Source organism: Anser anser, assembly GCF_964211835.1.
Source record: "Anser anser genome assembly, chromosome: 1".
Taxonomy (NCBI): Eukaryota; Metazoa; Chordata; class Aves; order Anseriformes; family Anatidae; genus Anser; species Anser anser.
Genome location: NC_139720.1, coordinates 214,807,024 through 214,831,102, shown reverse-complemented (window position 1 = coordinate 214,831,102; position 24,079 = coordinate 214,807,024). Strand labels below are relative to the sequence as shown.

The following is a 24,079-nucleotide window of genomic DNA, read 5'->3' as shown; positions in this document are numbered from 1 at the left end:
AGGGACGCGCCTGCGGGACCAGTACATCCCAGCATTGCCCTGGTGCTGCTGGAGCAGGAACCTGCCTGTGGGACCGGTGATGTCTCTTGCCACTGCCCAACATCCCCGGCCCACAAACCTGCCCGCAGGACCGGCACTGCCCAGAGCTGCTCTCTGCGGCCAGCACCCCCAGGCCAGGACCCTGCCGATGGCTCTGGCGCTGCCCAGAGCTGCCCCATTCCCCCAGGGGAATCGGGGGATGACGGCGCGGCGGGGGAGCGGGCAGGGTCTCCGCGCTCCCCACCAGACAAAGGCGGCGGCCGCAGGGAGCGGCGCGGCGCTGCGGGCGCGGCCGGGCGCGGCGTGCGGCGGCCGGGCGCGGGGGGCAGGTGCGGAGCCCATCGGGCCCTCCGCCGGAGCGCCTCGGCCCCCGCCCAGCCCCGCGGAGCCGCAGCGGAGCCGTCAATCAGCGCCCCCCCCCCCCCTTTCTCCCCCCCCTCTCCCTTTTTCTCGCCCCCCCCCTTTTCCCCCCCCCCCCCCCCCGCACGCCTCGGCGCGCTGCATCGGGCTCGGTGACAGCAGCGGGCTGGAGGCAGCCTCGCCGAGCGGCTCCGCTCCCAGCCAGCGCCGAGCAGGGCGCAGCGGAGGCTTCTCGCTGCTCGCAGCCGCCGGCAGCCCCCGCCGAGCCCCCGCCGCCCGCCTGGCAGGGCTGCCGAAGCATGCGGAGCCATGGGGCAGGGCTGCGGACACTCCATCCTCTGCCGGAGCCAGCCGTACCAGGCGGCCGCGTCTGACCTGTGAGTCCCCTCCCGTCGCCACCGGGGATGGGGGCACCGAGCCGGGAAGGGGGGGATGCTCCGGGAAGGGGGGGGATGCTCCGGGAAGGGGGGGATGCTCCGGGAAGGGGGGGATGCTCCGGGAAGGGGGGATGCTCCGGGAGGGGTCCTCCAGGGGGCTGCGGGGCGAGGGAGCGGGGGATGCGTGGGGAGAGGGGAGGCAGGAAAAAAGTTCCTGCTGCATGACAGATGGAGGGGAGGGGGCACGGCGGGGCCCTGACCCCCCTGTTGCCCCGCTGGTGATCGCCCAGGGCAGGTCACTGGTGGTGGAGACTGAAGGGCTGCGTGCCGGAGGGCCGCCGTGCTCAGCATCCCTGCGTTTCGTGAGCCACGCTCACCCCACCACGTTTTCATATGGGGGTGGAAGGCTGTGGGCCCTGCGGTGGCCCTAGGGGGGGCACGGCCAGGCACCGGATGCCTTGGTGAAGTGTGGGTCAGGCCTCCGAATAGTGGTTCCCACAGTTTCACGCAGGGCAGGGCAGCCACCCCTGCACACCCACCCAGGCAACAGGTCCGGGGGTCCGGGTGTTGCTGCACCTGCCTGCGTGCAGCGGGGTGGGGAAGGGGCTCCGAGGCTCAGCGGGGCTCCTGCTCCACTGGCACAGGCAGCAGGGGCTCTGCGCACGAGCGTGGGGTGACCTTGCTCAGGGATGACAGTGCTCCCTGGAAGCGGTGAAGGGTGATGCTCTGGAGAGCCCACGTGGGAAGCGGGGCTGAGCTGGCTAACGGGAAGCATGCGGTGCCTGAATTCCCAGCACCCGGGGCTCTGCTGGGGGATGGCAGAGACCCCCGGCGCTGCGTGCGTGTGTGCAGCGCTCACGAGGCTCCACAGCTGCTGGCTAGCAGGCTGTGCAGAGGCGGTTTGCAGTACGTGGGTGCTCTGCCTCCGAGTGCCTGGATATCTTGGGTGCTCCCCGTCCCTTACCCCTGGGGCAGCTGCTGCACAGCCCTTCGGATCCCACCCTGCCAGAGGGGTGGGCTGAGCCGGCGGGGAAGGGATGCAGGCAGAGGGGGAGAGGAGGAAGGCGGCTCGGTGCTTGCATTCCTTTGTCTGGCAGTGCCAGCTCCACGTGCTCAGACAGCGGCCGAGCCGCCTGGCTTGGCAGCGCAGCCTGGGAGCAGCCTCCGAGCTGCGTGGGGATGAGCCTGGGAGCACCCTGAGCTCCCCTTGGGTGTGTTCACAGATCCCCTAATGCCAGAGCACTGGGGCGCAGGGGAAGGCTTCTCCTGCTTCAGCACAGAGCTTTTCCCTCCCTGCACCCCACAGATTTCACACCTTCAGGGAGGTGACCTTCAGATAAGTTTGCCCCTCTCTAGTAGAAAATACCCTACAGCATCTCCTCTACCTACAGCCCCACACATGGTGGGGCTTAGACCCACCTTGCCTTACACCAGGGCACAAAGAGCTTCCGTGGGTGCTGGCCCCGTCTCCTGCCCTAGCAGCCTCCTTCCCCCGACCCTCCTGGCTAGCTTTCTGGCGCCGAGTGCTTTGTTCCCCGCAGAGACACTTTTATGCCGCCATCAGGACATGTGCCCGTGTCCTTTCCTTTAAGCAAAACACACAAAGGACTCGAAATGCCATGCTATCCCCATGTTTCCTCTGGCTGGAGCTCCTCTTGTGACTTGCAGCTGCTGCTTAATGACCTTTAAGGCAGGTGGATGCTGCCGAAACTGCGTGCAGCCGGACTGGCCGGGCCTGCGGAGCCGCCGGGGTGACCCGAGAAACTTCCCCCTTTATCCAGGGTGTAGCCTCACCTTCTGCCTAGAAGATGTCTGACCATGTTCCTGCACACCCTGGGGGCTGTGCAGAGGTGGAAAAGCTTCCCAAGTGCTGTTCTCCGGCAACCTGCTCCAGGGAACCTGCTTTGGCAGGGAGGATGGACCCGATGATCTCTTGAGGTCCCTTCCAACCCCTACAAGTCTGTGATTCTCTCGTCCCCACGTGCACGGTGCAGCCCCGTCAATAAGTTCCGATTTATTTTGCAGGTGGCAGCCAGTCAAGTGCCATTTTGTGTTATCCAGGTCACGTTTTAACCCATTTCCTCTTTTCTTTCCCCCGGCGGGAAGCGTGCTCCTGGGCGGGCGGCTCCTGACCCGGTTAGCGGCGCGTGCTGGATGCGAGGGTGCCCGGAGCGGGTGCTGTCAGCACGCCTCGCAAGCACGGCCAGCCGTGGAGAGCAGGATCCGAACCCTCTGCACGGTTGCAAACCGCCCTCTCCCCTCTTCCACCAGGATCCCATCTGCATGTTAAAGCAGGGCGCAGCGTGGGGGGGGGCCCGCGGGAAGCATTGCGGATAGCCCTGCTCCGGGAGGGATGAGCTGGGAACCAGAGCTGGGATTAAATCCGAGAGGAGAATGCAAAGTGGCCTCGTCAGCAGTGCCCTGCTCCTCGTGTCCCCGCTGCATGCAGCGTGAGCAGGAGGCGAGCAGGCACGCACGAGGAGGGCAGCCCCGGCTGCGTGTGCCGGGACGGAGAGCAGGTCCAGCTGGACACGGTGCCGGAGCGTCCGAGTGAGGCCAAGGGCAGGATCTGGCAGCAGCTGGGGCTGGAGGAGAAACTGCCAAGCTCGGCGGGCTGCAAACGTGCTGGTGGAGGAGATAAGGCACCGAGGGTTGGTGCAGGGAAGGTCCGGGCTTGGCGGGGGCTGTGGTGGTTGTGGGTCTTGGGAAGCCCTTGGGAATCGCTGGAGCAAAGGTGCTGGGGACCTGCGAGGGGACAAAGGTGTTTCCTGCGCATCTTTGTGCCTTCGTGTTTACTCCAGGTAAATGTCACATCCTGACCGCCTGCCTCCATCGATGCTCGTGCAAGCGATGCGCGATGTGCCTGCCCCCCCCCATCTCTGATGCATGGGGCTGGGAGCGGCTCCATCCTGGGGGTGCCCAGAGGAGCAGCAGGAGGGGCTGTTACGCCTCCCTTTGCTCCCAGAGCGTGGCCAGAAGGGCCTCAGAGACGTGGCTTGCTCTGGTGACATTATGCTGCCCCGTGGAAAGGGGCCGAGCGGCGTTTTGGGGCTCTCCAAGCGCCTGTGCAGAGCAAGGGCAGGCTGACGAACACCCCGGGGACCGCCCCAAACCCGTGCCTTGGCAGCCTGTGACTATTCCCAGCCCCTGTCTTGCAGGTCTGAAGCACTCTGCAAGGCTGGATCTGGCCCCACAAGGGGAACGAGGTGGATCCAGGAGCGGATGGGCCCCGGTCCGTGGGGGTGCCTGGCAGCGGAGCTGGGGCAGGAGGCATGTTGGCATCACCCCGACGCTTCAGCACACAGCCCCGGGGAGGCAGGAGGGTGACCGGGAGAGGTTGGGATCCACCCAAGAGTCCTCCTGGCTCCACTGTGCCCTGCTGAGCTCTGCCTGGGGACACCAGGCTTGGTGCTACCCACGCACGTTGAGGTTCAGGGAGGATTTTAGTGTGATGCAGGCTTTGCATCCGACTGTGCTGCTCGTCCACAGGGCAGGGGAGCAGGCTTCGGCCATGCCTTGCTGGCAGCAAGATATCTGGGTTACGCTGGATCCACGCAGATCCAGGAGGGGGAAGGAAGCTGTGAAAACACAATACCAGTGCCTCAGGCTCTGGGCAGCCTGGCCGGGGGGGCTTTCCCCCATTGCAGCCCCCCCCCGTCTGCTGCAGGCCTTTGCGGAGCAGAAGCAAGGGGAGGCTCTGTGCGTGTGGAAGGAGAGGAGACGGGGAGCGCTGGAGCAGCGGGGTGCCCGGGGATGTCCCCTTTTGGCACGGGATGCATGGACCTGTAGCAGGATGGGGCTCCTGGGGCGGCTGGGAGCCTCCTCTTCACCACCCCCCAAGCATCCTCAGCATCCAGCCTCCCTCCAGCCTCCCCCCGAGCATCCTCGGAGCCGCCAGCGGTGCTCAAGTGCTGGGAATTCACCTCCGGTGCTCGCCGGCTGCCGGCCAGCTGCTGGCGCAGATGCAGGCAACCAGGCCAGACCCTGCTCCGCCTCGCAGGCTGGCATCAGCCCCTTGTGCCCCACGCATCCCCCTGCGAGACGTGGGCCCGGAGGAGATAACAGCTGGCTGAGCCGCGCCGCCGGCTCCAGGGCCAGAGGACGAGCATCGATCTGGGGCAGGAATCCAGCTCCTGCAGCTCCTGGCTGGGGGATGCTGGATCTCCCTGGGGCCGCGCTGCACGCAGCAGCCCTTTCTGGGAACCCCCCCTGCCTTCGCCCAGCCCTCCGCGCTCTCCTCCCCAGCCTGGTACTCGATTTCGCTTTTGTCTCCTTCCCAGCTCCCACGTGGCTCGCCGAGAGCTGCGCTGGGCCGCAGCCAGCGGCGCAGGCCGGGCAGCACGGGGCTGCCTGGGACTTTCTGCCCCCGTCCATCCCTCCCCTGCCAGGGCTGAGCTGCCCTACTTAATGCTCGGGCTGGTCTCCGGGGTGGGGGGGCGAGGGGGTGGGCGAGCCCGAGGATGCTTTGTCCGCGCGGCCGCTCCGTCAGCAGGCAGCAGCGGGAGGGCTGCGGGCAGGGGGAGGCCGGGGAGGGCGCAGGCGTGCGGCTCCCCCCGCAGCCGCAGCAGTGGGGGTAAAATCCTGCTGGGGGGGGGGGGCTGGACCCCGGGTCGGTGGCGATGCTTCACGGGTTCCCAGCTGGCAGGCGCTCTCGGTGAGCGGTGCGCGGCGCTGCGGCACCCTTGGGCTGTGGGGAGGTCTCCCCAGAGCCCTGTCACCCGTGTGAGAGCCCTCAAGGAGTGGCCTGCAGCCTGCTGCAGATCCTGAGTGCTCCTGGGGACTCCTGGGTGGGTTTCTCCCTGCCACCCAGCTCCTGCAGCCCCCCGGGGCCAGTTTGGGAAAAACCACCGGGTGGGAAGGCTGCAAACCTTCCCTTTGCAGGCAGCGCTTTTGGGTGGGCTCAGGCCTTCCGAGCGCTTGGCAATGTGTGCTTTCCCGAACAAACGGAGTAGAAAAAGGAGGTGGTTTTGGATGGATTCATCTCCTGCAGGAACTGTTACTACCTGCCGTTCGGCTCTTCGGTTTGGGAGTGGGTCCCATTGGCCTGGCACTGGCGTTTCGGGGGGCTGAGGGTGGCTTTGCAGAGCGCTTTGGGGCCACCAAACCCCTTCTTCTGCCAGAAGCAGAGGAGGGCGATGGCACCTGAGAAGGAAAAAAGCAAACAGCAGCTTCGGCGGCAGCCTGGAAGTGATGCCTGAGCCAGAAAGCCTCCCCTGGCTTCTGATCGCTTCCCTGAGCCAGCCAGCCCCTTCCCAGCTAGTTATTAGCTTGCACGTTTCAGCTGGGTGACTCAGAAGACAGTGAGGAGCTATTTATAATGAGCATTTGAAAGGCTAAGCCTGTTTCAGGGCTTTTTCCCCCCCCTTCCCTTGAGCTGTCGCAGGGCAAAGTCGCCCGTGCTCCCTCTCGCCCTGGCCCAGCGTGCCCGTGGCCGTGCAGCAGGAGGGAAGCTGCTGCTCCGAGGTGGTGACAACCTGGCCCAAAAACCTCCTGTCTGCATGAGCAGCTCCCCAAGCACCTCGCTGTCCCGGTGTTACGGACAGCAAAATTCAGAGATGGGGCAGGGAAGTGCGTTTTTGGGGTTGCTGCACCCCGAGCAGGGTGGCGATGCTGCTGCTCCTCCGCCTCCTGCAGAGCCAGGGCCAGCGGGCCCCAACCCGTGCCCATTTCTCCGCATGGAAAAGCTCCGCGCAAACCCCTCCTCGCAGGCAGAGCTCCCCGCAGCTCACCCCGTCGCACAGATGGGGACGAGGTGCTGTGTCCTACAGCCTCTCAGGGAGCTGCTCCCTGGGACCTGAGCCCTTCCCGGCTTGGATGCTGCCCAGCCGGGTGAGCCCGAGGCTGGCTCTGAGCGCACGAAGCCCTGGCGAGCGCTCGGATTTATCAGCCTGGTGAGGATGTCACGCTGGTGGAGCCAGCGGGTGTTTGGAGACGGCTCCAAGAGCTGGGTTTTGCTGATCCAAAGCAGGAGCCCCAAGCAGGAGGGACCACGGGGTGGGTGCTGTGGGTGGGGAGCAGGCGGGGATGCCACGGGTTCCTGCTTTCCCCCAGAATTAATAAAATGAGCCGGGGTCTGAGCTCTCCTCTCTGCACGGCGATGTGCTGGAGCTCCGCGCTCGCTCAGCCCGCTGCGCTCCTGTTTGGAGCGGGATAAGTGCTGAAGGCAGCATCCTTCCCACGTGCAACAAGGAGGCAGAATTTGGGCAGCCTTTAAACAAGAAATCGCTGCCGAGCAAGGCGATGGGCAGAGGTGTTGGCACCAGCGAAATCTTTAATCTCCCAGCTCGAGCCGAGTGACAACACTTGCCCTGATGGTTTTGTTATCAGCAGCCCCGGGCACGAAATCTCTGCCCACGAGCTGGGTGCACTCTGGCTGGGCTGGGTCCGGCCGGGTGATGGAGGTGCTTGGTGCTCCTGCGGAGCTCGGGCACCCCAGGGCTTGAGACATCCTTTGGGGGCACCTCGGGTTTCTGGTCGGGAGGGACATCAGGGCCGCGTCCTGCTCGGGACTGACGCAGAGCCAGCAAAACGCGGGCGGAGGAAGCACCCGAAATTTCAGGGGCTGTTTGAGCCCGGTGAGGAGGGCGAGCGCCTCGCTGGGCCACGTCCCCGCGGTGTCTGGAGAGGGGAGGGAAGGCAGTGAAGGCAGGCAGAGGCAGGGCCTGGCTCCCAGGGCTGGAGGTGCCCCGTTCGGGTGGGGAGGGCTTGCCGTGGAGGAGCAGCGTGACCTTTCGTAATTCAATTCTCGCTCTTTTATTTCCCCCGGTTACCTCCAGCGCTCTGCTTTGTTGGAGGCTTGAGTTCCCATAGCAGAGCACTGCAACGTTTGAATCGCAGGGATTTTTTTTTTTACCAGCTGGCTGCTGCAGGTCGAGCATCCCCCGAAATAAACACAAGGCCCCTTTGGGTGCTGGTTTCCTCTGGCCAAATGGAGGCTGCTGCGCAGAGGCAGCCGCAGCCACCCCGAGCGCTCCCCCCTGCAGGTGCTGGGGGGTGAGGGCGCGGGGGCTGAGCCCTGCTCGCTGCACCCAGACAAACGGGGGGCTCCCCACCTGCCCCACGGCTCGGGGGCTGAGCCAGCCCCTCCAAACGTGGGGCTGTGGGGAGGAGAAGGGGGGGTCTCTGCCCCCGTGGATGGCGTGGGAGGCTGGGGCGAGCACGGAGGGGCTGTGCGGAGGTGGGGTCCTGGCAGCCCCGTGGGGCTTGCGGCGCTGCTGGGGACCCTTCCCCGCCGAGCTGGCATGGCGCTGTGACAGCAGGTCCGTGGGCTGGCAAGCCTGCAGCTCCGAAATAAGTGCAAAGTCAGCCTTGCTCATGCGTTGCTGTGCATCAGAGCTGGGGAGCGGGGTGCTGGAGCCGGAGCTCAGCGCGCGGGGAGCAGCGGCGGGTGCTGGCCACACAGCGTGGGCAGGGGGCACCTCCCTCCGATCCCTCCCGCGCTTTGAGGTCTGCTGGTGCTCGGCAGGGGCAGGAGACGTGGTCCTGCCTCGGATGGGTTGGATCCTGCCCCGCACCCCCTGGTCAGTGGCACCCGGGCTGGGAGCAGGGAGCCAGCAGCACACCATGGGGCGAAGCCGCTGATTTATTTAACGTGACCCATCGCTTAATGAGACCCATCTTTAACCGCCGGACCAGCCCCAGTGCTTATCTTAATGACAGCAGCGGTTGGCTGCTTGGCGCTGAGTGGGGTTTGTGGCCAAAGAGCTGGTGCCGGGGGCTCTGTGGGGGCTTTGGGCACGTCCGTGAGGGTTCACAGCATCTCCTCGCCACGGCCAAGCTGCCCCCCGACCTTCACACCTCTGCTGCACAGCCCCATCTGCTGTAGGGCCGGCCATGGGGCTGGGGCCAGCTGCCGCCAGCACCCTGCCGCTGCCCCTGTCACCCCCCCGGAGCCTGCCCTCAGCAGACAGCGATGCAGGGAGATGTCTGCTCGTCGCACCGCAGGCTCGCGCAGACGGCAGCCGCCGCGCCACGTATTAAGGACAAGCTCTGCTCTCGCCCTCCGGGCGTTGCGGCTGCGGTGCTCACGGCAGGGGCTCAGCACCCCCTGCTCCGGGTCTGCTGGGCGGCCTCATCCTGCAGGATGGATGGTAGGGCTTGGTGGGGGGGCTTGGTGCCCCCTGCCCACCCGGTGAGGGTGGCAGCAAGCCCGGAGGAGCTCGGTGATGGTGGCACAAAGAGGGCTGGATGCGGTGCTTGCAGCAGGGCTCTGGGGAGATGGAGGTTGCACGCACACGTGCACAAGTGCACACGCACACAAACACACCTGTGTGCACACGTCAGCCCCTTCCCTGCTGGTTTTTGCCACCAGTGCCTGTCCGAGCCCCATTACTCTTGTCCCTGCTCCTGGCCGAGCCACGGCTGCTGCCGGGAGGTGGCACCGGCCCTGGCCCCCGCGGCCCCCTCCCAGGAAAAGCTGCGACGTTGCAAGTTAAAAACCCTGGGCTCAGCTCAGCGAGATGCTGCTTTTAAGCAAATGGGTGTCAGCTGAAGCAGCTCTCGTTTTAACAAGCCTCAGAGGCATGAGAGACTTTTAGCCGTGTCCTTCCCCTTCCCATTCCTGACGTTCCAGATACCCGGCTGGCTCTGGCTAACAGGAATATTTTGTATTTGCACCGTGCGTTTCCTCCTCCGGGGTCTGGTGCATTCATTTCGTTGTCGTTGGGATGGGGCAAATTTCGGAGGGGAAGCCAGCCCGGTGCGCATCGTAGGAGCACGTGGAGGCTTCAGCTGAAGTCGTGGCGTGGAGCTGCCGGGAGGATTTGGGCACCAGGGGAGGTGGGAGCGGGATGGGCAGGGGGCAGAGGCAGGACGTGGAGCTCCTGCTCCTCCCCAAAAAGCACCGGGATCCTGCTGGAATTGGGATGGAAAGACTGGGGGAATGGGAATGGAATTGGAATGGGAATTGGAATTGGAATGGAAAAACTGGGGGCTCAGACCCGCTGCAGGGGAAGCAAAAACGCAGGGCCAGAGTGGCACTGGGGAGGGAGAGGAGGCAGAAGGAAGCGCCACCTCCGGCTCTTTTTCTCCCGGTTATCAACTAAACCTCCTAATTGAATGATGAGTTGGCAAAGTCTGTAACGCTGCATTTATTCAAGGACAACTCCCAGGAGAGCCAGGGGTAACCGTGCGTTTCCTCTCCGCCCCGCCGCGCCTCCTGCCTGCTGCCGAGGATCTCGGTGTCAGCGCCCCGGCGCTGTGCTCAAACCCTCGGGGTGCTGGTGCCCCTTCCTGCTGCTCCCTGCTCTGGTCCTGGTGGGCGAAGCTCTGCATTTCCACCATCCCCCCTTGGGGACGGCCCGTGGGACCTCAGGGCTTCCCCCGTCAGCCAGGACCTGGCATCTCCAAGGTGCGGCGCGCTGAGAATTTGGCGGCTTCAGGATGCGGTCAGGCCACATTCCTGGGGCTCCTTGGAGTGCCGGATGCGTGCCCGCTCCCCAGCTGCTCCGTGGGCGTGCGGCGCTGCCGGGACAGCACCGAGGAAGTGCGCCTGCCATGCAAACACCGCTCAGTGCACCCAGCCGGAGCGGCGGCACTCGGGGCTCGAGGCGTTTGCTGAGCAAACAGAGCGCACCGGGAAGCCCGGGGTGCCACCTTTCCCCTCCCCTCCCACGCTCCTGCCAGCTGCTGCGGCCCCGCGGCATCCTGCGGCACCTGCCCATTAATATTCATGCTGCAATTACCCACAGCAAACGTCGATCCAAACGAGCCACCCGAGCTACGTGGTGGCTCCGCTCGTCCTGCGCGTGGGGCCGCTCGATCCCGGGGCGCAGGGCACGGCACAGGGCACCCGACGTCCCTGCAGCCCCTAACGCCCACTCCATGCCCTGCGTTTCCATGGTGAAATCCTTCAGTTTGGGGCTTGCTGCCTACAGTAAACAGGCGATTTTCTGTCGCTGCTTGGGGCCGGGCAGGATGAGCCACGGAGCGCCAGGGGTCAGCACTGAAGGTTTGCTCTGTGCCACCCAAACCCTTTCTGCCCACGGGGTCTGCGCTCCCCGTGCCCCCGTGGCTTCGCTCCTGTCCTCCCGTCAGACAGGGCTTTATCGAGGCTGGGGCAGATTACATCTCCCGTGCTGCCTTTGTCTAGAAACGAGTTGTCAGCTGCCGGGGCTGTCTGGCCGGCGCGGCAGCGCTAAGGCTGTCGTGTCCGTTCGGGTCCCACTTATCCCTTTCATCACATTTTTCCCTGCCAGATATGCTCCCAAGCCACCCCTGCCCACCAAGCCGGGACCCCAAGCCTGTCCCCCCACGACTCAGTCATACCCAGGGGGGCTTTCTCCACCCCGCTGCCCCCTCCCCTGCTCCAGGGACCTCTCGCACCCACCGCAGGAGGGAATGCAGCTGCTGGGGACTTGGAACATGGGACATGGGGACAGGGGACATGGGACACAGGACATGCTGTGCAGAGATGCACCCATCAGGACCACTCCCCCCCTCTCACCACTCACCCCAAGCATCCTCTCCAGCGACCCCAGCTCGCTCCTGCGCCCTGCCACGGGCCACCCAGCGCTGAGGTCACCGCTGTCACCGGAGCCACCCCTCGCCGACAGCCTGCCCCGCCGGGGACCTCGGTGGCGGGGGGACGAGGCTTCGCCTTGCAGGGGACACGTGCAGCCCTCCGTGTTTCCAGATCGCTGGGAGCTTGTGTACTTGTGGGCCGCTAAGTGCTGTAATTACAGATGTGCTTTAATTAGCATAATTGCGTTTCTGCACAAATAAAACATTTGGCGGAGTAATTCCTCGCCTGCAGCTCTGAGAGCAGAGCAGAGGGGAGCGGGGCCACCCCCGGTCCCACCAGGCTGGGGGGGGGAGGCTGGCATGGAGAGCAGCTGGGGGCGGGGGGCTGGTGCCCGGACACCCCCTGGGTTTGCTGGGATATGGCATTGTGTTTGCTGAGATATGGCACTGGGTTTGCTGGGACACTGTACTGGGTTTGCTGGGACATGGCACTGGGTTTGCTGGGACACTGTGGCACTGGGTTTGCTGGGACATGGCACTGGGTTTGCTGGGACACTGTGGCACTGGGTTTGCTGGGACATGGCACTGGGTTTGCTGGGATGTGGCACTAGGGCATGGCATTGGATGTACTGGGCCACAGCACTGGTTTTGCTGGGATGCGGTACCAGTCTTGCTGGGACATGGCATTGGTTTTACTGGGACATAGAACCGGGCTGGATGGGGCATGGCACTGGGTTTGTTGGGACATGACACTGGGCTGGATGGGACACAGCACTGGGTGTACTGGGCCATGGCACTGGGTTTCCTAGGGCACTGTACTGGTTTTACTGGAACATAGCGCTGGGTTTTCTGGGACACGGCACTGGGTTTGCTCCTTCATCACCCTGGGGATCCCAAAAAGGATGCACGAGCAGATGGCAGTGGGAATCCAGCCCATATACACACGATGCTGGGACATCTGTGACCCCTGTCCCCCCGCGGGCAGCCCCTGTCCCACCACTGGGCAGCGTCGCGGCCACCTCGTCCCGAGCACCTCGTCTCCTTGTGCCTCGGGACTGAGCCGAAAGGAAATGAGCCCCAGCATCATCTGGCGAAGGGCTGGGAAAGCAGCTAATTACCGCGCGACTGCAGGCTTTGCTAAATGCCCTTTTCGTCGAAATAAAATAATAAAAGAAAAAAAAAAAGGGGAAGAAAAAAAAAATTCCATTTTTCTCGAGCTGGAAATGAAAGTGATTATGTAACAAGCAATAAATTACTTAAAAAGAATGACTCATTAGAGCAAATACAGAAAAGTCACCGCATATTTTTAGCTCGAACGCCCTGTACCCTGCGGTAACCCCGCGGGGGTGCCGGGGGGCGCAGGCTGCCCCCTCCCCTCGCCCCTCGCCAGGGCCGGGGCTGTCGCTGCCCCCCCCAGGGGTTTTGCCCCGTGGTGGCCGTGATGGGGCCGGGGGACCCTGCTTTGTGCCCCCCCAGCCGTTCCCCTGGGGCCTGTTGAACACGAGCCCCTCGCCGAGCCCCAGCACGCCGCTCCCTGCCCGGAGAGCCTGACGAATTAATTTGGAAATGGAAGCGACGAACAAGTTAATTGGAGGAGAAAAAAAGAAGAGCGAGAGAGCGATCCAGTTTTAATCCAGGTTAAATTGGCGAGTGAAGGCGTCGTTAACGAAGGAGAGATAACGAGGGGAATTGGAGCAGGCAGGTGCGGAGCTGCCAGCTCAGCTCCTGCCAGGCGGGAGGGTGGCAGCAGGTGCCCAGCTGGGGACACGGGAAGCCAGCAGAGCGCGTCCCTTAACGGAGATCCCTGGGGACACCAGGGCAGGAGACAGAGCCGGGGGTCACCCATGGATGGGGGGGGCCCTGAGAGCTGCCACCACCCCTTTGCTGCCCCTCGGCCTGTGCGCAGCATCCTTGTGCCCTGCTGTGCCGAGGAGGAGGAGGAGACGATTTCACCCTGGAAGGTGTCCCAAAGAGCTGGGGCCCTCTTGTGCCCCTTTTTTTGAGGTGCCCCTCCTTGGGTCTACAGGTGGAACTGGGGGCCTTTTGGAAGAGGGCACGGCAGCCAAATCTGGTGTGTGCATGCTGGCAGCTGGTGAGCTGCTGCAGGACACGGGGGCTGGGGGGGGCTGCAAGGGGTGCGGGGCAAACCCAGGTTGGGCTCAGAGCATCACCGGGTCGGGCTCAGAGCTCCCCCAGGTTGGGGCTTGGAGCTCCCCAGATCGGACTCAGAACATCCCTGGGTCAGTCTTGGAGCACCTCCAGTGCAGGCTTGGAGCTCCCCCAGGTCAGGCTCGGATCAGAGATCAGGCTCAGAACATCCCTGGGTCAGGCTCAGAGCACCCCCAGTTTGGAGCTTCAAGCACCCCCAGGTCATGCTCGGGGCACCCCATACTCAGGGGATTTGCAGATCAGGTCTGCCTTGAGCCCCCCCCAAGTCCCACGGCCGTGCGTGTGAGCTCACCTGGTGCCAGCAGCGAGACCTCAGCTCCGCTGTCACTTGGGGGCCACCCCCGGCCCCGCGAGGGGCTGGATGGTGCTGGGTGGCAGAAATGCCCTCTTGCAGCCGCAGCCCGGCCAGCACGGAGGTGAGCGAGGCACAACTCATCCCGCTGCCCGCGGATGTTGCCTATTACTCTTTTATTTAATCCGGCACTAAATGAACGTCCTCCGCGCGCCCGGGGTCTTCCTTATTGCTGCCCGGCCACCTGCAGCGGCTGCTGGCGCAGTCATTAACGCGCTAACGATTTGCGTAAGTACCTCTGGACGAGCACTGCCCGCCCGGCTCGGGTGCTTCATTTGTTCTTCGCCTGTAATGTAGCAGAAGAGAAATTTACAGTGATAAAAGGGGGGGGGGGGGGGGAAAGTCCCCGATAAGGCAAAATGGTACTAAGCCTGCGGAGCTGCGAGGCTGCCCGCCGGTGCCCCCCGTCCCTGCAGCCCCCGAGGGGTGGGGATGTCCCAAAAGCGGGGCTGTGGCCGTGGAGGTGAGGCCAAGCCATGGCCGAGGCTGGGCTGGAGATGTCCAGAAGCACCAGGGTCTGCACGTCCACGGCGTGACAGCGTGGGGACATGCCGTGTCCCTGCGTGGGGGCTCGGGTGCGCTGAGCGGCGAGGACAGGGTGGTGCGGCAGAGCCAGTGCCATCGCCGCGTCCACAGGGGGGGTGCCGGGGGCTTGTCACCCGCCTTGCTGTCACAGTGGGAGCTCTGGAGGGAAGTGGCAGGGACAGGGCTGGCCCTCTGGACGCAAGCTGTCCTCCAGGCACATGCTGTCCCCCAGGCACAAGCTGTCCCCTTGGGTGCAGGCTGTCCCCTGGATGCACGCTGTCCCTGGATGAATGCTGGACGCACACTGTCCCTACATGCACGCTGTCCCCTGCATGCACACTGTCCCTGCATGCACACTGTCCCCTGGACACACGCTGTCCCCTGGACACACGCTGTCCCTCCGGACACACGCAGTCTCCCAGGCACGTGCCGTTCCCCGAGCGCCTGCTGTCCCCCGGACACGTGCTGTCCCTTGAGGCACACGCTGTCTCTCCCGATCCGCGCTCTCTGCAGGCACACGCTGTCCCCAAAACACATGCTGTCCCTCTGGACACGTCCAGCTCTCCCCCGAGACACGCGCTGTCCCTTCAGACATGCGCTGTCCCACTGGACGCGTCCCGTCCCTTGGGACATGCTGCACCTTAAGGCACCCGCTGTCCCCAGATGTGCAACGCCCACTAGGACACACGTTGTCCCTCCAGGCACCCCCTGTCCCTCGGGATGCCTGCTGTCCCCCAGCGTGTCCCTCCCCAGACGCACGTTCCTCCAGATGCATGCTGTCCCTCTGGGCACGATCTGTCCCTCGCTGTCCCTGCGGATGTCACCTGTCCCTCGTCCCTCCGAGCCTGCAGCAGGCGCGTGCCCCAGTCCCTGCGTGCAGGACACAACGTGGGCTGCGTGTGACAGCAGGGCCGAGCCTCGGGGTGCAAAACCCTTTGCAGAGCAGGCTCAGGAAGCTGGCAGCAGCCATGGCCGGGGCTGGCTGGCACCCACGGGGCCCCGGGGCTCAGCGCCACTGCTGGGTGCTCGCTGCTGAGCCCTCGGTGCAGCAAACACACCCTGCTGCACCCAGACCTTCCCCAAGGGCCCCTCGGGACACAGCAAGGGCCCAGCTCCCAGCCAAGCCCCCTCCAACAGCCCCTGGCTTGCAGGTGCCGTGCGCGGGGGGGGAAACACGCCAAGCACCACGGCGCTTTGGGGCTGGGGGGGCTGCAGCGTCCCCCCGCTGCCCGCGCCGCCGGCTCCCAGTGGTCTCCATAGAGATCCTGGCAGAGCTTCATCACTTATTCATCGCCGGGCCCTTCCTTTTCCAGCTAAGAGCACGGAGATAGCAGTAACGGCAGCAACGGGGACAACAAGCCCGTGCCTGCGCCCCCTGGACGTGCCACCAGCGTTTTGGGGGCACGGCAGCTCCTGCCGCCAGCTCTGCCATGGGGCAGGGCACCGGGAAGTCCCCTCCTGGCGCTGGGTTTGTGCCCGGTGGGGTAGGGATGGGGTGAACCCGGGGTCCCGTCTCATTGCTCGGGGTAAGGCAGCTGCCCCCAGACCCTGCTGGTGATGAAGGAGCCCGGTGCGGGCAGACGCAGGGGCTCAGCGCGGTGCTGAGCTGCCACGGGGCGGCACGGGTGCAGGCACAGGGCTGCGAGAGGTGCAGGGGTGCATGGGGGGCAAATACAAGGCTGCACAGGGTGCGCGCACAGATACAGACCCAGTGCACACAAATATTCACCCCCTCACCCTCCCACACACATACATTTCCCACCCCCCCCGTGCACGCCCACCCCCACACATCAGTGTGCACGTGCCCCCCCCCAAGCGCGCACGCCCACCCCCTGTGCATGTACACACCCCCCACGTGCAAACCACACCCACCCACGCCCCTGTGCATGCACGCTCTGCACGCACGGACAGCTCTGCTAACGCATCCATGTGCACCCCCCACACGCACAGCACCATCCGTGCACCCCCCCGTGCAGCCACACACCCGTGCGTCCCCGTGTGCACCCCATGCCTGCACACGTGCACACCCCCATGCGTGCAAACACACTCCACACGCAGGCCCCCCCCCCCGTGCATGCCCCCCGATGTGCGCACACACAGACGTGCAAGCCCACAGGTAACACACAACCCGCTCACACGCAGGCTCACAGCTCTGCACGCCTGCTTGTGCACACACACACACACACACACAACACACAGACCGGGAGGGGGGCTGCAGGAGCAGCTCCCAGCACAGCCCTGGCACTGGGTTCTTGCCCCGCTCTTCCTCCCAGCCCTGCTGCAGGTCTTCCTCACACCTGCACACGCGCTCCCTGCGGGCAGCCCGCAGCCACGTGGCAAGGCCGAACCTGTCCTTCCCGACCCCAAAAAGCAGGGCAGGGCACGCCGGGGCGGCTGCTGCCAGGCTGCCAGGCACATTTATCAGCACAGGCTGAGGAAGAGGAGCATCGCCTCCTTCCTCTGCGAGCAGCGAATGCGGCTTTGATTTGTGGCCGTGCCAAAACCCCGAGCAGGGGATGCGCCGCTGGGGAGGGGTGGCAGGGCTGGGGTCTCCATCGTCCCCTGCCACACACCTGAGGGATGCAAGGAGGGCGTCCTGATACTTGCACCGTTGCTGCACCCCCTCCTGCCTCCCCGAGGGCACCGCTTGCCCCTCGGGGCCACCCCTGTCCCTGTGCCTGGCCGTGCCTTGATGCCTGCTGCGTGCATGTCCCTGGGTTAATGAGGCTGTGCTGAGGCTCAGCACCACTGCTGAGTTAATGAGGCTGTGCTGATCTGCCGCGATGTGCAGCCCCACCAGCACAGCTGGTGCCAGCCACTCTCCCCCTGCCCTGGCTTTGTGCATGGCAGCGTGGCACCCAGTGCCCCCAGTTCGCCCAGTAGCAGCCGGGGGCGCAGCCCTGAGGGAGGTTTTGCCTAAATGCGACCCGCAAAAGGGGGCTGGGTGTGGGGTGAAACACGTTGTAGGGCTGCTCCCTGGGCTCAGCATTGCTTCTTAGCCCTCACAAATCACTCGGCTTCGATGCCTTGCTGCCAGCGCCATCCGAGGGAAGCGCCCGGCCACGGGTCCCGAGCCCCGAGGGGATTTCTCCCGGGTGGGAGCAGCGCCTTGGTGCCACGTAAGGGTTAACGTTTCCTAGCCCAGCGAACTTTGCTCCCTCCCAGGCAATTAAATACCCTCTGGCTGGAGCTGCCTGTCGATGCCTGGCGGGTTTCCAGCCCCGCCGAGTCCCTGAAGACGTGGGGCCGACCGATTGATCGAGCCCGGGCTGGGAGCAGGGAAAAACACACCGAAATGCGCCGACCACGGCCGGGAAGCGCTCCGCTTAGATTTACTCCCCAGAGCCCACTGGGGCAGGGGCACGGCGCTGCCACATCCCCGTCTGACATCTCCCTCCGCGAGGCTGTGTAAACCAGCGAGCTGCTGCTAATTGCACGGGGTCATTAACGAGCGGGCGCTCTGTGGCATTAAGGCGCTGCTTCTCTGCAAGCAGCCCGCGCACACCTGCGGTCCCGCGGCCCTGCTCCCCATGCTGTGGGGCGGACGGGGGGGGGACGGGGCCAGCCCACACTGCGCCCTTGTGTGGCCCCAGCAATGGCCCCTCTGTCCCCAGGGCAGCTGTGCCAGGCCCACGTCCCGCGCGAGCGACCGCGTGCCTCGCTTGGCACGGCCCCTGCCGTGCACCCGGCTCTTCCCCGGGGACAATTGGGCCCCCGTCTGCCGGCCCCACGGGACATCTGCTGCGTGCACGGGGCACAGGACCCGAATCTGAGCGGGCAGGATCCGTCCAGGCTGAGCAGAACCCGTGGGCTGAGAGGATGCTCGGTCCCCGCAGCGTGGTGTCCCCGAAGCTGGGGACCGCGGGGCTGTGCCGTGGGGACCTGGGGGTGCTGAGGGTCCCGAGGTGGCCTGGGCACGGTGTGGGGCACATCGGCTGCCCCACGGTGAGGTGCTGGCTGTGGGGCAGAACTGAGTGGGGTGGGCACCCAGCCCCAGCCTCCCCGGTGCTTGAAGCTGGCAATTTGGTGCTGCACGGCTCCGGCTGGAAATAGCCCTCGCCCACCCCCCACCCACCTCCCCCCCGCCGCCTCCCTCAGCCCCACCGGGGTGCCACGCCGCGGCTGCGCTGGTGCCCTGCTGCTGCCTGCTTCATTAAGGCCAGCAGCTGACGAATCTCCCCGCGCCTCGTCTTGCTGGGATCGCTAATTATAGCACAGCCCTGGGGTGACTCACCGGGAGCAGCCCCCGGCCCCGGCTCTGTCCTTTCCCCCCCAGCCCCAGGGGTCCCAGCGCTAAGCCAGCAGCTCAGCATCCCACCGCCCCTTTGCCCGGCAGGGTGAGCGGGGATTTCAGCCCCGGGGCTGGTTGTGAGGTGTTTTTTCCACCCCTTGCACGTGGATGTGCACAGCCTGGTGATGGGAAGCGCCGCTTTCCAGCCCAAACGCCCGCAGCCGAGCGCTGCTGCAGGGGGCTCAGGTCGATCCTGCTCGTGCAGAGGGCTGTGACAGCGGGGACAGGGCACGGCCCCAGGTGCAAAACCCCCCGGCTAGGTGGATGCTGCGTCCCCTCCAAGGACCCTCTCGGCCGGGACATTTCCTCCAGCAGCAGCCCTTGGAGATGAGGTGAGGATGGGGGTCCCATCCTGCCCGGCACAGGGGTGCTCGCCCCCAGGCTCCGGGGCAGTTGGCAGCCACGTCTGCGGCTCCAGAGCTGTTTGCAGCATCTGTCTCCAAGCATGAGCTCGCATCTCGGCGGCACTTATCCCCATTGCCATAGAAACACACCCTCGCTGCGGGCTGCGAGCCACGGGGATCGAGCCCACAGCCTCCGGCACCGGGGCTCGGAGGCTCCTGGCTGCGGGGCGAGGTGGGGAAACTGAGGCTGGAGGGGAGGAAAAGCCTCCCCAAAGGGTTCCTCCGGAGGCTGGGAGGGCTGAGGAGCTCGCAAGCGTCTGACCTCTCGCCCTCTCTCCTTTTCATCTGCCGGCAGTGGGAGGAGAAAAAAAAAAAGCAAAAAAACCTGAGACCAAAAATCCACAGCGGGGATTTGAGCAGATCTAAGGGCGCCAACGGGGCGTGGGGCGGGCAGTGGGGCGCGGGGGCGAGGCAGCCTGCTGCCCACGGGGCTTTGACGGGAGGCCAAGGCCCTAGAGAGAGGAAAAAGCTCCTGGTGTCCCCGAGGGGGCGAGGAGCAGAGCCCAGAGAGATGTCGTTGCTCAGGGTGAGGTGCCTGTCACTGTGTGCCATCACTGGGTGGTGTGCCATCACTGTGAGCCATCACCGGGAGAGGTGCCATCTTCGTGTCCTGCCACCGTGTAGGGTGCCATCACCGTGTGCCATATCAGGTGAGGTGCCATCACAATGTGCCATCACCGTGTAGGGTGCCATCACCATGTGCAGTCACCAGGCGAGGTGCTGTCACCATGTGCCATCACTGGGTGGTGTGCCATCATCGTGTGCCACCCCCGGGTGAGGTGCCATCATCGTGTGTCACCCCTGGGTGAGGTGCCATCACCGTGTGCCATCACTGGGTGGTGTGCCATCACTATGTGCCATACCAGGTGGGGTGCCCATCACCACGTGCCATCACCGTGTAGGGTTTCATGTCTGTGTCCCATCACCGGGTGAGGTGCCCATCTCTGTGTGCCACCACCAGGTGAGGTGCCATCGCCATGAGCCATCCCCAGGTGAGGTACCATCACCATGTGCCATGTCACTTGAGGTGCCATCCCCAAGTACCATCCCCAGCTGAGGTGCCCATCCCCACGTGCCATATCAGGTAATATATCATGCCATATCATCCCCACGTACCGTCCCCAGGCGACGTGCCATCCCCATGTGCCATCCCCCGGTGAGGCACCCACCTCCCTGCAGCCAGGGCTGTGGCACCCCCTCGGTCCCAGGGTGCTGCCAGACATCGCCAAGGGCCGAGGACCTGCGGGCAGAGCCGGGAGCTCTCGTCCCCGTCCCCCCCGGGCCAGGAGGGTCCCTGCCCGGCCGCTTCGCCCCCTGCGCGCCCCGGGGCCGGCGGGGGCGTCCTTCGGGCTGGCCCGGGTGGCTCTGGCCACTAGATGGCCCTGCGGCTCCGCCGGGCCCCCCCGAGCCCCCCCCCGCCCGGCACCGCCCGGGGGCTGCGGGGTGCGAGGAGCAGGGAATGGGGGGCAGGGAATGGGGGACAGGGAATAGGGAGCTGGGCATGGGGGGCAGGGAATAGGGGGCAGGGAATGGGCACAGGGAATGGGGAGCAGGGAATGGGGACAGGGAATGGGGAGCTGGGAATGGGGAGCTGGGAATGGGGAGCTGGGAAGGGGGACAGGGAATGGGGAGCAGGGAATGGGGACAGGGAATGGGGAGCTGGGAATGGGGAGCTGGGAATGGGGACAGGGAACGGGGAGCAGGGAATGGGGACAGGGAATGGGGAGCTGGGAATGGGGGACAGATAATGGGGAGCTGGGCATGGGGGGCAGGGAATAGGGGGCAGGGAATGGGGACAGGGAATGGGGAGCAGGGAATGGGGACAGGGAATGGGGACAGGGAATGGGGAGCTGGGAATGGGGAGCTGGGAATGGGGACAGGGAATGGGGAGCTGGGAATGGGGAGCTGGGAATGGGGACAGGGAATGGGGAGCTGGGCATGGGGGCAGGGAATAGGGGGCAGGGAATGGGGAGCAGGGAATGGGGACAGGGAATGGGGTGCAGGTTGGAGGGTGCAGCATGCAGGGTGCAGGGTGCCACATGCTCTGCAGGGTCAGGGTGCACCATGAAGGGAGCGGGGTGCGGGGTGTGCAGCCCAGGATGCAGCTCGTGGGGTGCAGAACGCACTGCGTGGGGTGCAGGACACATTGTGTGGGGTGCAGGATGCAATCTGTGGGGTGCAGGAGGCATCATGTGGGGTGCGGGATGCAATTTGTGGGGTGCAGGGTGCAGGGCGCAGCACACAGGGGACACAGGGGGCTGCCACCTCGCGTTGGCAGCAGCTGGAGCTGGAGCAGTGTCCCTGCAGAGGGGAAGGGCTCACGAGGAATGGTGATTTGGGGGCTGTTGGGGCCCTGCAGCCAAAACATCCCGGGTTGGAAGTCAGAGCTGCAGCCGTGGCTCAGCCCTCGGCCCCGGGGCTGCGCGGACACCCCGTGCCCACCCGTGCGCACCCGCCTGGGCTCTGCTTTTGGTGCAGGAAACACAGAGGGGAACGGGAATTCCTCTGTAGGGTGTGCTGGGGGCATGAAGTGAGTAGGGGAGAGCCCGGAGAGAGCCCCAGTGATGTAGCAGCAAAGGTGGGGATGAGCTGGGAAAACACCCAGGGGGACTCTGGGTGCCACTGCCGTTTGGGTTGGGGTCCATGCCGGTGACGCCTGGGGTGGGCTGAGGGGGTGGTTGGGGATGGGCATGGAAAGCAGCCCCGCGGAGCTCCTGCCTTTGTTGGGGAGCTGGGAAAGGCAGCGCCACCCCCCAGCCCCTTCGCCAGAGGAGGATGAGGAGGGGGCCCGAGGCCAGGCTGCGGTCCCCCGGTGCCCCTCGAGGGGCTCAGATGGGGACGGGGCACGCCGTGGAGGAACCCGCGCCGCCACGTGCGCTCCCCACCTGAGCCTGCCCCTCGATAAAGGCTCGAGATAACGCTGGCAGCCACTCGGAGCAGCCTCTGCCAGAGGCTAAGAGCCCGAGCAGCACTTAAGGAGCCGTTACGGGTGGCTTAGGCCAGCTCAGCTCCGATTTATCTGATCTGGGTGGCGAGGAAACCCCGGCTGGGCTGAGGGAAGGCTTCTGGGGGGGCCTCCCCTCGCTCGGCGGGGCTGGCCTCTGCCCCGGGAAGCGGGCAGGATGCGGCCCCAGCGCGGTGCTTTCCCCGCCTGCAGACCCCTCTCCTTCTCCCTTTGTTGTACGGGTCCCTGCGGGATGCCGGGGCGCAGGAGCACCCCGCTGCTCCTCCGCGTGTGCTGCCTTCGGTATCCGCATGGATCGGGCATGTGGCACCCCAAAACCCCTGTGGTGGGGTGGCATTGCTCCCCCCCCCGCCCCCCCCATTGCTCTGGAGGAGGACGGGGGGGTTTCTCCTCTTTCTTTGCCCTTTCCCCCTGCTTTCCCCAGGGGAGGCTCCGGGGAAGGAGGGCAGCAGGGCTCGGGCAGGGTCCCGCAGCAGCACGATTCGGGGCTGGCACCGAGCAGCGCCGCCACCCAGCTCCGGGGGCTGGGGGGGGGTTGGGGGGGCTCATCCCTGCCAAGAAGGGGAGGGGGCTTCTGGCTGGGAATTCAGTTGGGGAGGGGGAAATTCCCACCGAGTGCACGGGGGGGGCACACACCTCCCTGCTGGGGGGGCAGGAGGCTGGGGGTGAGCAGCCCCCGCACCCCTACGGGGGGGTCGTTTCCACGAGGTGTGTGCCCCCTGTCTTGTGGGGGGGGTGGCTCATCCAATATGGGGCTTTTAAAGGCGGCATCCCCAAAATCCCCCAGGGACGGGGGCCTCCCCCAGCCCAAGGTGGGGGTGACATGAAGGGGGGTGGGGACGCGCCCCCCCCCCAGCCCCTCTCCAAGTGCCCGGACCCACCGGGGCTCACCCCGCAGCAGGAGCACCTCTCGCAGCCCACCCCCCCTTGGGGTCCCCCACCGCCGGGTGGGGGCAGTGCCCCGTGTCCCCCCCCCCTCCCCTTAATCCCCCCCCCCGGTCCCCGCGGTCCCCGCAGCAGGTGCGGAGCGGAGCGGAGCGCAGGGCGGAGCGGGGCGGGGAGCGCAGGGCCCGCACCCCCCCTGCCCGGGGGCGGGGAGCGCAGCGGGGCCGTGCCGAGCCGAGCCGTGCCGAGCCGAGCCGTGCCGCTCCGAACCGGGCCGGGAGGCGGCATGGTGCTGGTGCTGCAGCATCTCCTCACCGCCCTCCTTCAATTTTTCAGACGGGGCCAGCAGGTCTTCCTGAAGGTGGAGGACGCCGTGCCCGGCTCCGAGGCGCTACAGGTAGGGATGGGGACAGCCCCCCCCACCTCCCCCTTTTGCCCCCCCCCCCCCCCCCCCCCGCGGTGTCCCCTTGGGTCCCCCCCACTCCCCTCCCAGCCGCGCCCCCCATCCCAGTCTCCCCTCCCCTCCCATTTGGGACCCCCTTCCCCGTGCCCCCCTTCCCCTCCCCTCCCATTCGGGACCCCCCCTTCCCGTGCGCACCCCCCTCCCCGTGTCCCCCCTCCAACACTCTCCCACTTGGGACCCCCATTCCCGTGCCCCCCCACCCCCACCCCGACCCGGTTGGGATGGGGGGGCTTTGCTGAGCCCACTCCCCGCCCGGTCCCGGGGGGTGCCCGGTTTTAAGGGTGGGAAGGGACTGGGGGGGGGGACACGAAGATCAATGGGGGGGGGCGGTGGAGCCGCGGGTCCTGCTGGAAAAGCGGGGTCGGGACGCTGCGGGGGGCCGGGACCCCCCCGTGTCAGGGCTGAGCATCCCGCACGGCACCTCCCGGCCGGGCCGGGGGCTTCCCCCCCAAACCCCCGGCGGGGTCTGTGCGCCCCCGGCAGCTGCTGGGGTCCCGAACCGGGGCGGGGGGGGGGGGACACGCTGGGGAGGTCGTGCCCGGTGGGGAAACTGAGGCACGGAGCTCCGGGACCGGCCGGGGGAGCAGCGGGGACCCCCCCATCCCGGGTGCACGGGGGATGGGAGCGCACCCCCGGCAGGGACAGGGGCAGCGGTGCCCCCCCCGGGGGCTCGGGGACGCGCCGGGCTCCGCGCCCCCCCCCCCCCCCGGCGCTGCCTTTCCTGCGGGGAGGTGCGGATCCTGCCGGCCCGGAGGAAATGGGCTGGCCCTGGGGGGGGGGGGGCGGCC

General features: G+C 66.0%; 1 protein-coding gene across 1 annotated transcript in view; it reads left to right on the top strand.

Annotated features, from left to right (window-relative positions):
• Nucleotides 1-516: 516 nt before the first annotated feature.
• The window catches only part of PDE2A (phosphodiesterase 2A), a gene marked incomplete at its 3' end in the record, with an annotated part of 42,591 nt that continues 19,028 nt past the window's right edge, over nt 517-24,079 (top strand). The window contains exons 1-2 of the mRNA XM_083820391.1: nt 517-776; nt 23,165-23,225. Coding sequence (XP_083676517.1) covers nt 709-776; nt 23,165-23,225 — 129 coding nt within the window. The 5' untranslated portion in view covers nt 517-708. The remainder of the gene's footprint in view (nt 777-23,164; nt 23,226-24,079) is intronic.